At 37.5% G+C, this 15288-nt stretch overlaps 2 protein-coding genes across 2 annotated transcripts; one reads left to right on the forward strand and one right to left on the reverse strand.

Moving 5' to 3' along the window:
- Positions 1–7281: 7281 nt before the first annotated feature.
- On the reverse strand, positions 7282–8910 carry LOC130932773 (uncharacterized). Its single transcript, XM_057862190.1, has 2 exons — positions 8035–8910; positions 7282–7845 (listed from the first exon to the last, which is right to left on the reverse strand). The coding sequence occupies exons 1-2, from the start codon at positions 8908–8910 to the stop codon at positions 7282–7284; spliced, it is 1440 nt and encodes a 479-aa protein (XP_057718173.1).
- A 1332-nt stretch (positions 8911–10242) lies between these two features.
- Positions 10243–15209, forward strand: LOC130968850 (bifunctional purple acid phosphatase 26). The gene is made up of 10 exons (XM_057894328.1): positions 10243–10479; positions 11004–11226; positions 11301–11501; positions 11698–11809; positions 11915–12141; positions 12766–12904; positions 13632–13852; positions 14076–14197; positions 14369–14530; positions 14648–15209. The coding sequence occupies exons 2-10, from the start codon at positions 11062–11064 to the stop codon at positions 14724–14726; spliced, it is 1428 nt and encodes a 475-aa protein (XP_057750311.1). The 5' UTR covers positions 10243–10479; positions 11004–11061; the 3' UTR covers positions 14727–15209.
- Positions 15210–15288: the final 79 nt, after the last annotated feature.

Here is a 15288-nt window from a genome sequence, read left to right on the forward strand (position 1 = left end):
TATTTTTTATTTTTCATACCTAATGGCTGCTAGCTACGATTCTATTAATAGTATTACTTATGGTAGATTATGTGATGAAAAAGTTTAGAAAATAAAGGCAAGAATTATAAGGTTATGGAAAGTCTCATCCAAATTTGACAAGAACAAGACGGCTTACATAGAAATAGTTCTAATGGATGTTAAAGTTGGTTGATTATTTTTCATGATTCTTTCAAGTGATGTTAGGTCCAATTTATAAATTTTTTTGTTCGTATTTTAAATTTATTTGATAAGTAAACCATTGCAATTAAAGACAGTGCCATTTAATAGCTTTATAAGTGCTAATAGTTTTTATATTTAATTTGTTTTACAGTGTGATAAAATTCATTCTTCAATCAAGAATTATTTGGCAAAGATGTTTGAGAATAAACTGATTGAGGAAAAGGTCTATGTCTTCTCAGATTTTGTGATTGAGGAATCAAGCAAAATTTATATTCCGACTGCACACGTATGTAGAGTAACTTTTAAGAAGGAATCACGTATAATAAATACGGTCGATGATCGTAAAATTCTTGACAATCATTTCAATTTTTTTGCTCATGTTGATATATTGAAACAAACAAATGAATAATCCAACTTATTTGGTACGTAGTTAATTTGTATTAATCTACACAAAAAAATTTTTCAATTTTTGCAAAGAAATCATATAATAGCATCATTTTATCGATAATATAAATTTTAATAGTTTATTTATGCAAATGTTTAAAATTGTATTGCGACTTTTTTAAAGGTATATCCTTTTATTAATATATTGTTAGTTTTATCGTTTAATATAAAATAAATTGATAAATTTTCTTTAATTTATAAGTAATTTATTATATTATTCATTTATTTGTCCTTAATTTAATACTTTTAATTCATTTTTTTTCAATTAGATGTTATTGGACTCTTGACCGAAAAAGAAGAGCTTATATCAATATCAAAAATAGGAAGAAGTGATCATTATATTGTGGTTGATCTTCATGATTTGGAGTATGTGAAATTTTAATATTTCACAATAAGATTTTGTTTTGTAATAATTATCTATACATATGCAAAATATTTTATCATTTTCATTATATATTACTACTTATTTCACTTAATTCTTGCTTTTATTTAGAAATGGGAAAAAATAAGGTGCACACTATGAGATCAATTTACAACTCAATTATTCAATTATCTATGTGATCACCAAACAACCGAATATATATTTATTCTCCAATTTGCAAAATTTAATAAAGGCATTGGTAAGCATATTGGTTTAACTTTTTATTTAACATATTTGTTTATGTTATATTTGTAATCATATTATATCTATTTTTACGAATATATCTTTTTAAAAAATACTCTTAGTATTAGCATATGGTGTATTAAATAAATATTAGTAGTTTTAAATTATTTATTATTTATTAGAGAACTTTGTGCATTAGAATTCTCTAATAATTTATTGTTCAATTTAAGTTGATTTTGATATATTCTTACTTCACGGTGTAAAATAACATATAAAAATTTATTGGTGAAAAGTATTAATAGATTATTTATGGTCACATTAAGTATATATGTCTAATTTATTGAAAAAAATAAATTATTAAAACTGATTAATAATTATTTTAGAGTTGATATACTTAACACTAGATTAAGAAAAAACGAACAATGCATAACATGTTACTTTTTTATTAGTCAAATTATTATAATTCAAATTAATTTTAATAAAACAACTTAAAATTATAATTTCAATCTTATCACGTGCATGACGCGGATTATTATACTTGTTATTACAGTATTTTTCAGATTTGATAGGCTAAGGGCCATTCACTAATAAATTATTATTATTATTATTATTATTATTATTATATTAAATTTTTTAATTTTTTATTTTCTAAAGTTAGTATTGTCATTTTAGAAAAAAAAGTATATCATTAATCATCATTGAATTAAGATAATAAAATTCACAAATAATAAAAGTTACAAATTCAAAAATGATTAAAATATTATTTTATTATTTTATTAATTTGTCATTTTAAAAGAATTTTTTTTTAGTTTTTGCCGTGTTTTTTTTAAGTTCCATAGAAGAGATACATGTATTAAATCTTGTGTTTACAGAAAAATAAAAATTCACATATATGTTTATCTTTAAAAAATGCAACATTATTCCCATACAGAACAAAAAAATGCAACATTGATGAATATCCAAAAATAAAAATAATATTATTGACAAAAAAATAATAAGTCAATAACAATAATTAAAAGATAAATATTTTTATGATGACATTTTTTTTATAAAATGGTATTATAAATTATTAAATAGTTTTATATGTTTAATTAGAATTAAACTATAATGTAGTTTTTAAATTTACAATCGATCTTCGAATTCATTTTTTAAACTTAAAATTATTCTAAATTCGCCCCTAATATATTTTTTGACGAATATTTATGAAAAAAGATGATGATGTATATAAAGAAAAGTAGAGTAGACAATCAACAATCATTGAAAAGAAGAGAAAAGATAGCTTAACAGCGGAGAGGAGGCTAGCTATACAACATCAGCGGTCGATGGAAGAGGACTTGGAGTAGCAGGGATGGGGATAATTCTGATGGCGAGATCAAATGCTCTCGTTGAAAAGAGAGAAGTTGATTTTAGGAGTGACAAGGTGGCAATGAATGGAGTGGAGATCGAATACGGAAAGGAAGAAGAAAGATAGAGCATGAGAGGTTGAGAGCTCCAAATGTGATACAATTGTAGTGTTTATTTGAGCCAAAGATTTCAAGTTGAAAAATTGCTGTTGCAGTGGGGACACTGACAACTGCAAAATAGCTGCAAGGATTAGAAAAAAAAAGAGACTCCGTGAGAGACAGAGGCACAATAATACCAACGTATTAAATCTCTCTCAATACTTAAAACAATATCGTTTCAGTTGTATTTAGAGATCAGATAGAAAAGAACGACATTTACAAGTTTAGTATGGTTTTCATCTAACTGCGTCATCAATCTATTACAAAAAAATACCTCAAGAATGATAGTTGTTAAATTCAAAATAAATTTGAAATAATTTTAAATTTAAGGACGAATTCAAAGTTCAATTGCAAATTCAATAACTACTTTAAAATTTAACTCGTTTAACCAAATATATATGACTATCTGAAAATTCACCATGTCATTTACATGTCAGCATTTCACAAATTAAAATATTTTTATTTTGTGTATTTGACGTGTGCGTGGGTCAGTCCCTTGAAGACACTTCAACGTTACCATACCATTACTCGAACTTACTCAACTTCTTGAATTAAGACAAGTCAACATAACCCTCAATATTTAGCAAGAAAGTTAAGAATACAATAGAACACAAGAGAAAAAGAAGTTTTGGTAGAAAAAAACACTTTATTACTCAAGTGTTTGTTACAAATGATTCACACATGACTTACACACCAAAACTCTAACTCTCACCTCCTATTTATAGCCACACCTTCTTAATGAATGTTTAAAATTAAATCTAATCAACGGTTCAGGTTAATCATTCAGAACTTTCATTACAAATATCTATCTTACCATAATTTTTTAAATACTTTTAAATTATTTCATATTATTTTTCATACTTCTATATATACATTCTGACTCTTTTAAATTACTCTATGATCTTTTAAAATTTTTTAGATTTTCTAAAATATTTTAAAACTTTTTAAAATATTTTAAAACCATTTAAAACATTCTTAAACATTTCAAAAAAATATATAAATACTATTAAATATAAGGGCAAGTTACTTAAATAAATTGTTTCACCCTCAATATTACGCAAATACATTGTTTCCAAATCCAATACGCAAATGCATTGATTCACGTATCTATATAAACTGCTACTGGCAGTAGCGGTTTACAGGTGAACAGAAATCGCTAGTACCTACTGCGGTTTACGTGTGATATGGGTTGGTCATAAACCGCTGCTGGCAGCAGCGGTTTACGTGTGTTGGTGTGCGTGCGTAAACCGCTAGAGCCTATAGCGGTTTACGTGTAGGATGGCTGCCTATATAAACCGTGGTGGTAGCCGCGGATTATTCATTTGGAGGGTTGGTGAGGTTTTTTAGAGAGAGAAAATTCTAAAGAGAGGTCAGAGCAAGTTGAGAGCGGGTCCGAGGTATCTCAGCGGCGACCTCCGGCGAGTTATCATGGCAGACAGAAGGAGCTTCTACCGACTGAACGGTATTGCGCATATTGCCGGTTTTATGGTGACGAGGTTAGTTAATAATTTTTTTTTTTGGCTTAGCATTTTTTAGTTAGAAAAATGGTATGTAAGGTAGATGAACTAGAATTTATAGATTAATCCCTCTAGTTTGAAATTAGGCTTCGCATGCTAGGATGTTAGTTTAATCGGTTTGGGTTATTATTTTGAATTTTTTTTGTTAAGTTATAAATATGACTAGTTAGCTGAATTTAGTTCCCTTCAATGAATGTTACTCTACATGTTGTTGGTTTAGGGTAAGGGAAAGGGACAGTTGACGTTCGTGATTTATTTTAGTTCGGTTAGTGTATTTGTATGATATGGAGTTTTTTATTTTAAAGTTTTTTAATATTTTTATAATTCTGGCGGTTATTTATTCAAGTATGTGTGTTGTTATTTTTACTGTTGTAATTAGTTTTTATAATTTGAAGCCTACATATTTTTTGACGAGTTAGTTATAGGGTTCATAGATTAATCTGTTTACCGGTTCATTATTTGTTGATGGTTTAAGATATTTGTTACTGTTGGATAGACGAATTTTTGTATGGATAGGAGAATTTAATTGTACCCTGTATTTCTTTCATGTTCTCTGCAGCCCAGTAGGTGTATATACAATGTGAGACGGCAACAGAATATGCCCATGCATGAAAGGATCATCCTGTATTTAGAGAGGGCTGGATTGTACCATTTGGCCAGGCTAAACAGCCAATGGTTCTGGTTGGATGAGCCATTGGTTAGTGCGTTCGTTGAGAGGTGGCGTCCTGAGACGCATACGTTCCATATGCCTTTCGGAGAGTGCACAGTGACATTGCAAGACGTGGCATTTCAGCTAGGGCTGCCTGTGGATGGGGAGGCTGTGAATGGTTACCTCGGTGAGTTTGAGAAATACATGGAGAGTGGCCAACTAGCCTGGGAGTGGTTTGAGGACCTATTCGGTGAGCGGCCACCACCGAATAAGGTCAAGCAGATGATGGTACACTTTACATGGTTCCACGAGAGGTTTAGGGTGCTACCACCAGATGCGACCGAGGAGATTGTCCGCATCTACGCACGTGCGTACATCATGATGTTGTTATCCACTCAGTTATTTGGTGACAATAGTGCGAACCGGGTACATATACGGTGGTTGCCATTTGTGGCAAATCTTGATGACATGGGGAGGTATAGCTGGGGGTCGGCCGCTTTGGCTTGGTAGTACCGATGCATGTGTCGGGTAGCGAACAGAAATGTGACTAACCTTGCGGGTCCCTTCCAGTTGCTACAGAGTTGGATATTCTGGCGGTTTTCGTCGTTGAGGCCGTCCGAGTTTGAGGTTTTCTCTTTTTCGCTGGCATCCAGGTATGGGTTATGTTTTTTAATGCTTAAAAATTTCATGGGCGGTTTTTTAAGTTTGTGTTTCATATGATTTACATTTAGGTGGTCTGCTTACTTACCTCCGAACGATGGCAAGGAACAGAGGGTCCTAAGCTATCGGCTTGCATTGGATCGCTTGACCGCTCGTGATGTAAGTATTATACTAGTTAGGGTTTCGTTTGTGGTTTGCTCTCGAGTGGCTGCTAGATATATACTTGTTGTGGTAATGTCTGATGAATTCTGAATTTTCAGATTGTATGGGAGCCCTACTCCGCGCTTGATGTACTTGCCGTGGTCCATCCGGAGATCCTTACAGAGAAGCAAAGTTGCATATGGCGAGCGGTCACTACTTTGATATACTTTGCGGTCATCGAGTGGCATCAGGTTGATAGGGTTGTCCCACAGTTGGGTGGAGTGCAATATATCCCCGAGGATGCTTTGAACATAGACTGGCTGCATGCTAAGGACGGAAGGGGAGGAGATAGGTGGTTCCCTCATTACTATTAGGCCTGGCATTTACACTGGGGGAACAGACTTGATGCAGTCATTGCCATTGACCGAGTGGCAGATCCCAGTCCCTCTGCTGATTACTTAGATTGGTGGTACCGTGAGGTTCATCGGTTCCTTAGCCCAGGGGCAGCATTCGCGGATCCCAGGGGCACCCAGATACCTCCAGAGGCATTTCAGAGAGGGTCGGGACACCGGTCGAGAGTGGCGATGGTTACATGATCAGTTGCAGCAGGATGATGCAGGCGACGAGGCTAGAGATGGGGGCGATCACCGTGTTCGTCGGTCTAGTGCCAGACGTAGGGGTACTGCGGGTGCCACCCAGTTTGGTGGTGGAGTAAGTGGGAACACAGCGAATAAGGCTGGAGGCGAGACATTCACCAGCAGATCTTACTCTCCGATGCCTGCGCCCAGCTCGCGCATGTATGCTCATCCTGAGACGCCGACGATGACTATGGATTTAGATGATCAGTTGGGGAGTTCACAGTTTTATGTAGAGTTTGCCGCGTTGATTAGGGATGATGCTGGCACGTCGCATGTGTAGTTTGATGCCCAGCCTGCCCAGCCGCAGATGCCGGATGTGCAGTTTGATACCGCAGCTTACGAGCCACATATGACAGAGATGCATTCCCAACCACCTGATTATCAGGGTCAGTATGTGGTGGATCTAAACGAGCCTGCAGGTAGCCCGTTGGATACTTGGTTCACCATGGGAGGCACCCCCCAGTCTGCGTTTGGGTTAGACCCTCCAGTTGATGACGTTGGACAGGAGGCGACCCGACCGACTAGAGTCAGGCATCCCACTCGATGTGGGACGGGATCTCATCTGCTTGGTCCTTTTTATGATGCAGCCCGGGATGATCGCGATGATTAGCATGTTGTGTTGTATTTTTTTTCGGATTTTGGTTTATGTACTCGTTAGGGACTTTATGTTTAATTTCTATGGATGACTGTTATTTTAGAATTTCATTTACTGGTTAATGGTTATTGATCGTTTATATAATGGATGTAAACCATGATAAATCTAGAAAAGTGAGTAACAACTACTTGAATTAACGTTAACTAATAAACTGATCACAATTAAAACTCATTACTGATACAAACGGACACATTCGTAACAACAAAAACTAAACTGATAACTGGTAAAATGACACGTAAACTAATATGAAGGAACTAAACCATGATAAATCTAGATGCCGCTGGTAGAACCTCGCTGAGGGCAACCCCTTCGGGTGTGACCGGGCTGCCTGCATAGGCCACACCGCTTCGGTCGACTGGTGTCAGCTTCGTCCATGTTGTTGCGGATGTGGGTGGACCGTGGTCGTCCTTCTCTTGCCCGTCTCATGCTCGGGTCAGGGATCACAGTCGGACCGTCATACGGGGGCCAAAGCCCCTTTGGAATACAAGGTGCAAAGGACATCTGATACACCTTAAACACCTCAGACATGGTGTACACTTCATCGACGTAAGTGGCCCAATCTAGCCGTGACTGTGCACAGCATGCGATGGCATGGCAACAGGGGTAGTGCAGCGCCTGGAAGTATCCATAGTCGCAGGTGCGATCCTGTAGAGAAACTCGATAGCTACCTAACGAGAATTTGCCCGTGGGGGTAGTCTCAGCCACTGTATAGTCAAGTTGATGCCTATCTAACACAGTCACGGTGAAGCACCTCGAATCCTTCAAGTTCCGCTCAATGGCCTTAACAAGTGACTCCGAAAACCGGTGCCCGGACACTAACTGTGCCTCTGCTGTCTACCCCCCCGGACAACAAACAACTCAGCCAACCGGAGATAGGTCGACTTAACCAAGGACGTCACTGGTAGATTTCTTGTTCCCTTCAAAACAGAGTTCACACACTCAGAAATGTTGGTCGTCATGTGACCATATCGTCTCCCCCCCGTCCTTGTGCTGTGTCCACCTCTTATTCTCTATCCTGTTTGCCCAATCACACATGGCCGGGTTCTCTGTCCTCATTATATCAAACCAATAGTCAAATTTCGCTTCCGTCTTTGCATAAGCGACATTTACCAGCCACCTCCTCGCATCCTGCCCCTTGAAAGTAAGGGCAAAATTTGCAGCAACATGCCGAATACAAAATGCCCGATAAGCATGGGGAGGTCGCCAACCACTATCGGGGGACTCCAGTGCAGCCTTGATGCCGTTGTGTCTATCAGAGATCACGAGAATACCTTGCTGTGGAGTAACATGTCTTCTAAGATTGGATAGAAAGTATGACCAAGGCTCCGCATTTTCCCCCTCCACAAGTGCAAACGCAACAGGCAAAATATTCGAGTTACCATCCTGAGCAATCGCCAACAACAATGTCCCGCCATACTTTCCATACAGGTGTGTTCCGTCGATGCTTACGAGTGGCTTACAGTGGCGGAATGCCTCAATACATGGAGGGAATGTCCAAAACATGCGATGAAAGTAGACTCTATCTTCATCAACCTGGTCACCCACTCTAACCGGGGAGGTCTTTAGCAGAGCAATGGAACCGTCCATGGTGGATCTGACCCCAAGGATCCAGTGGGGCAGATCCGCATATGATTCCTCCCAATCGCCATAGATCTGCGCTACCGCCTTCTGCTTCGCCAACCACACCTTCCGATAACTAGGCCTGAAATCATATGTCGCTTTCGTTGCCTCTTGCAACACCTTAATCGACACGGACGCATCAGCTCTAACCAATGGAAAGATTCTCGCATAGATGACATGATAATCAAGCTGCTTGTGGTCGCTCGATATCAATGTGGCCATACACGTGTTTGGTTCGTTGTACCTCCTAACTTCCCATGTGCCCTTCCTTTTCCGCATGACTATCCGAATCAACCACGTGCACCCGTTACCAAACTCCTTGCATCTCCTTTGGTATTTCAGATTGTCTTACTCCAAAACCTTGTACTCAACTCCATGCCGAATGCTGTAATCTTTAACGCTCAGGACGGCTTTCTCCTTACTCTGGAATGATTACCCAATCTGAAATTCAGTCAAAGGTGTCCCATCATGCATCCCCTGCCCATCGAATGTTGCCTCTACATTCTGGTGTTGGCCGATGGCTTCCAAGTTCAAAGACGACAGGTGGGGAGGGTACTCTTGTGTTCCAGAACCGGAACCTCCATGGGTTGTACGTGTACCTCTTGGAATATCATCATCACTATCTCCACCGATATCGACCGGCTCCTCATCTGAATCATCGTCATACAGCGCATTCTCAACTCGATCCGGTCCGGCCTCAAATTCAAAATCAGGGACAACAGCAGCCACACATGCATGAACAACCCCAGCATGTTCGGGCTCAGGAATCGGAAGTGTCGCTGCTACCACAGGCATCGATGTCGAGGCACCACCGACTGTGGTCGACTGAGGATTCGGTGCCGATGCCCCGGAGCTCTCCACACCATCTTCCAACTTCGCAAGCAGTTCAGGTATCCTCACCTCCGGAAAACTATGCCTACAGTGAAACAAGACCTGCAGGTCTTCATCCGACCCTATCACGAAGGTCTCATATCTCACACCAGTTGACACAACGGCAATGAAAATCTTGTAAAACAACTTTTTTACCCACTTCGTCCCACTAGTACCGACCTTCTGTAATATGCTTAGCTTAATCTCTGTCAATGTACTCGACGATCGGATAAAAATACTAAGCGGTTCTCTATCTGTAAATTTCACACCATACTTTTTGCTCTTTTGAATTTTTCCATAGCAGTGGACAAGAGCCACAAAGCTATTATCCACCTCCATTTGTGAATAACACTCTACCTCTCCACATTTGGCCCCTTTATAGTTTATATAGGCAGCCCATTCAGCCATACTTAACGTAAACCGCTACAGGCTCTAGCGGTTTACTATCACACACAAACGCATATAAATCGCTACTAACAGTAACGATTTACGACCAACCCATTCTGTACGTAAATTGTGGTTGGTACTAGCAGTTTCTCTTCACTTGTAAATCGCTACTGCCAATAGCAATTTATATAAATACGTGAAGCAATGTATTTGTGTATTGAATTTAAAAATAATGTATTTACGTAATATTAAGGGTGAAATAATTTATTTAAGTGAATGACCCTAAATATAACTTTTTAAAATTTGACCATGACAATCAGCAATGATGAAAAAAAGTAAGATTTAAGAGAGGGAATGAGACAGAGTAAGCCGGAAAGTTTGGACGAATGAGAAGGAGGCGCGTGTGCTATCCTTCGTTTCACGTTAACCACTTGCTCGTGCGACATTCCGGTCCCCAATACCTTACACCGACCTAAAGCCCAAAACCAGAGGGCTTGAAGGCTTCTCAATTCTTCCTCTTCCCTTTTAATACACTCCTTCTACTTCTTCATTCTTCTACATCTTCTCTGCAAATGCTTCTTTGATCCAAAGGTAACCTCCTCGCCCTCCCTCTCCGCGTTTTTCCTAATCACTGATATGCAATTCTAGGATCGAAATAGCATCTTCAATGAAGTCATAACCCTCATTAATACCTCTCATTCCTTTTAATTATTCTTTCTTCAATGATTGCGATTATCTCTGTTTTCGACATGGAATGTTTATTCAACCTCACCCGCCTTTGCTTCTAAAAAATGCTTACTCTCTTGCCTCCCTCATATTCGTATTATTATTAGTTAGGGATTCAGGAATTGCTTTCTGCATCTCAGTTGGAAAAAATGCTACCTTTTCTCTAATTCATAGCTCATTGCACCTTCTCTTTAGTGGATTCAAGGAAATGCTAACCAAATCTAACTAATTACAGTCTCGAGAGAATTCTGTAGAAAAGGATTATATTTCGACAGCATCTAAAGCAAGTCATTCCCAGACCTAAATTCAACATGAACTTAACAAACTCTTTAACACTGTATTACTGTACAGTTAAAAATGAATTTCATTTGGTTTTTGAATGCATGTAGTTTAAGCTCTGAGGCTGGTAAAGGACTAAAGCCAAGGGTTGCTTCACCAGCTACAACGATGTTGCTTCATTTTTTCCTAGCTTCCTTTGTGTTCCTCAGCTCTGTCAAAGATGGGAGTGCCAGGATCACAAGCTCTTTCGTTCGCTCAGAGTATCCATCCACCGACATCCCCCTCGACCATGAAGCATTTGCAGTTCCAAAGGGTTACAATGCACCTCAACAAGTAAGTTTTGAAATAATATTAATGATGATAATGTTATAAGCTAATGACTCGCTGCCTTAATTAAATCTGTTTAGGTACATATCACCCAAGGTGACTATGATGGAAAAGCAGTGATCATCTCCTGGGTGACAACTGATGAACCAGGATCCTGCAAAGTGCAATATGGAACATCAGAGAATAAACTTCAAGATTCTGCAGATGGTTCATTTACAAACTACACTTTCTATCAATACAAGTCTGGTTTCATTCATCAGTGCCTTATTGAAGATCTTGAGGTAATATTTTGATCAAATTGGAAAGTAGAACTATCATCAGCGGCATTCCATTGCAGTGTCAAAATTAAAAATTGAGAACGAAAATCCAGCTCTTGTCATGTGTTTTAACTTTCATAAGATTACACTATTTTTGTATAATTGTCATCTCACATTGTAGCTTTTGTTCATTTAATTTTCATTGATCTCCCCTTTTCAGTATGACACTAAATACTATTACAGAATAGGAAGTGGTGATTCTTCTCGAGATTTTTGGTTCAAAACACCTCCCAAAGTGGGGCCAGATGCTCCCTACAAATTTGGAATCATTGGTAAGTTGTCTTTTTTTTTTCCCCATGTTTGTTCAACTACAACATGGTTTTTATATCCTGGATTTTAGAGTCATTCATAAATAAATTATTGTATGCACATTGCAGGTGATTTGGGCCAGACATTTAATTCGCTTTCCACACTTGATCACTACATTGAGAGCGGAGCTGAGACTGTGCTGTTTGTTGGGGATCTTTCTTATGCTGATAGGTATCAGTACAATGATGTTGGTCAGCGGTGGGATACATGGGGCCGGTTCGTTGAAAAAAGTACAGCATATCAACCATGGATTTGGTCTGCTGGAAATCATGAAATAGATTACATGCCCTATATGGTAGAGTACTAACCTGAGTCTGGGATGAGTATTGGTTATTCTTTTCTGCACTAGTAGAGTAAAATGAAGTGATTACTTTATGCACCTATAGAATGGTAAACTCTAATTGTAGCCCTTTTCTCTTTTATCTATTGGAGGGTATGTGAAAAAGTGCACTCTATCCTACGACTAAACTACCATGTCTGGAACAGGGGAACTGTGTGATCATTTTCTTGAGTGATGTGTGATTTTTACCGATAGAATCATATTTTATTTTCCAGTGATGTTCTCTTACATCGCAAAGCTGAACTGATATTGATGCATGCTTATTTACTAAATGCAAACTATGGTTTGAGCTAGATGTCTTCTTTGTTTCGTGCCACCCTTGCTATTTTCTGTGGTTTTGTAGCAAATTTAATATGATTAAAACTTATTTTATACAGAAAAAGCCATCAACTGTTTTGTTGCTCAGACCCAATAGTTTTGTGTTGATAAAGTAAATTTCAAGAGCTTTGTTGCAAATGTTTCAAATGTTTCTAAATTATAAGACTTCCATTTTCTCTTGTTGCAAATGTTTCAAAATTTCAACATCTTTGCATTGGATGTTATGGACCTGGCCTAATATTCCTCAATATACATGTTCAGGGAGAAGTTGTTCCTTTCAGGAATTTTCTTAACCGATTTCCTACTCCTTATTTGGCCTCCAAAAGCAGCAACCCCCTCTGGTATGCAATCCGGCGTGCATCTGCTCATATTATTGTGATATCCAGCTATTCACCTTTTGGTAACAAATCTCCTCTTTCATTTATTTATTGATTTTCTGTACATGTTGATTATCTGTCTATATGTCATCTTGAACCACACTGTTATGAAAAATGCTATGTATCTATGATGTCACGAAATCCCTAATCTCTCACTGACAAAAAAAAAAAAAAAAAGGAAGAAGCTGGTTATCTGCTATATTCTAGTACATAGTTTTGCAACTTTGGTTTCATAGTGTTCATAACCATAAAAAGCATGTGTTAGGTGAAACATGCATGATGTAGAGCAATAAGGAGCAAATGCTTCTATCTTCATTCTAAATTTACGAAAAAAATGTCCTCTTGATCACTTAAAAGAAAGTGACCTGATTAGTTATTAGTTTATCTTTAACAATGTTGGTGACCCACTTTTTTGTTTTTTCGGCCTTAGAAATATCATTTAGTAAGGGAAAGTTTTCAAGTATACCGTCGTATCGATATTTCAGTGATTTTTAATCGTTGATCTTAATTATATATATTATATATATTTTTTATAATTAAGATTAACGGTTAAAAATCAGTGAAACACCGATATGACGGTACACTTGAAAATTTTCTGTAAGTAAGAGCCCATCTGTACTAGTTGCAAAAGAACTGTGATCTTTTGCTGTACTTGCTGTTCTTTTTCAAAATGTTATTGTACAGTGTACTGTATGTGTATGTGTGTGTATATATATATATATTCCTAACAATATTGATATTTCATGACAGTGAAGTACACACCTCAGTGGACTTGGCTCAAAGATGAGCTCAAGCGAGTTGATCGGGAGAAGACACCTTGGCTCATTGTTCTAATGCATGTGCCACTCTACAACAGTAATGAAGCGCATTACATGGAGGGTGAAAGCATGCGAGCAGCTTTCGAGAGCTGGTTCATCGATCATAAAGTTGATGTGATCTTTGCTGGTCATGTTCATGCTTATGAAAGATCGGTACAGTTTCTACCCTTTTTTCTTTCCCTGATATGGTTTTTGTCCTTGCACTACACAGAGCATAGATGGCATGTGAATACGTGATTTTGGAGATACTAGCAGTTTAGGATAGAGAATATTGATATTTTCCCGTCAGAAAAAAGTAAATTATACTTAAAGTGTTGTATCCTTGTGATATCTTACTATATTCTCAATAGTCAATTTTTTTTGCCCGCTTTTTCAGTATCGTTACTCCAATGTTGACTACAACATCACCAGCGGTCACCGGTATCCCGTACCGGACAAATCAGCACCTCTTTACATAACAGTTGGAGATGGAGGAAATCAAGAAGGTCTTGCTTCAAGGTGAGTAAATTGCTTTGACTTTGTCCAGTATAGGCAGCTAATCTTGTTCAAAAAAGATCACTTAATATTTGCTTTCATTTCTAGTTAATCTCTTCAAGGTTCGTGTCCGTTGTAATCGTTTTATCAATGATGTAATGTGATTTTCACTTTTCAAACCTTTTATTGGATAAGGTTTACCGAACCACAGCCTCAATACTCTGCGTTTCGAGAAGCCAGCTATGGACACTCCACTCTGGAGATAATGAATAGGACCCATGCTGTCTACCACTGGAATCGCAATGATGATGGCAAGAAAGTCAAAACTGACTCATTCGTGTTGCATAACCAGTATTGGTAGGTTCATTTTTCACTAATCTGTAAATGATTGATGCATCTTCTTGTTACGAGGCTTATTATGTTAAAGCTTTATGTTAGAGCCATATGATAATTCCCATTTTCTTGTATTTACAGGGGAAGTCATAGGAGAAGAAAGCTGAACAAGCATCTTCTAGTGAGGCTATTTGATGCAGATACAATTACCACCATCTAAGAGAGTAGCTTGAAGAATGCATGTGTTGGGGGTAGTGAAGAAAAATAGTGTCATAAACGCTCGCTCACTAGTATATTCTGCTCAATAGTTTTGGGATGAGTGAAATACAGGTCTCTGGAAATGTAATAAGCGTGTGCTTATCATGCTAATGATTGTTAGATCACAAGATTGCAGCTGAAGAGGAAAAAGCCTAAACCAAATTAATAAATAGTGCGTACTATTAAGTAGAAGGATGATCAAGTCACCAGTCCGAGACTTGTTTTCATCAATGTGTTACTATTTGGAGATGAGGACCGAGGGATGGAGGGAAAATAATCAACGTTATGCGTCAAAGTATAATTACCTTACTTCAAGTGTAATGTAACGGGGACTTGCATATAAAATTCAATTCAACTGCTTTTTTTATTATTATTATTATTATGATTTCAGTTTCAGTACTCAGCAAGATTTATACCTATATATAAATTTTTGTTTCTCTCACAATTTTAGTTATTGTCAATAATCAAATCTGATACCACAGTTTTGTAGGTGGCTGAATAGAATAGCAATTTTAAATGAGATC

The sequence above is a fragment of the Arachis stenosperma genome, chromosome 1 (genome assembly GCF_014773155.1).
Source record: "Arachis stenosperma cultivar V10309 chromosome 1, arast.V10309.gnm1.PFL2, whole genome shotgun sequence".
NCBI classification, from domain to species: domain Eukaryota; kingdom Viridiplantae; phylum Streptophyta; class Magnoliopsida; order Fabales; family Fabaceae; genus Arachis; species Arachis stenosperma.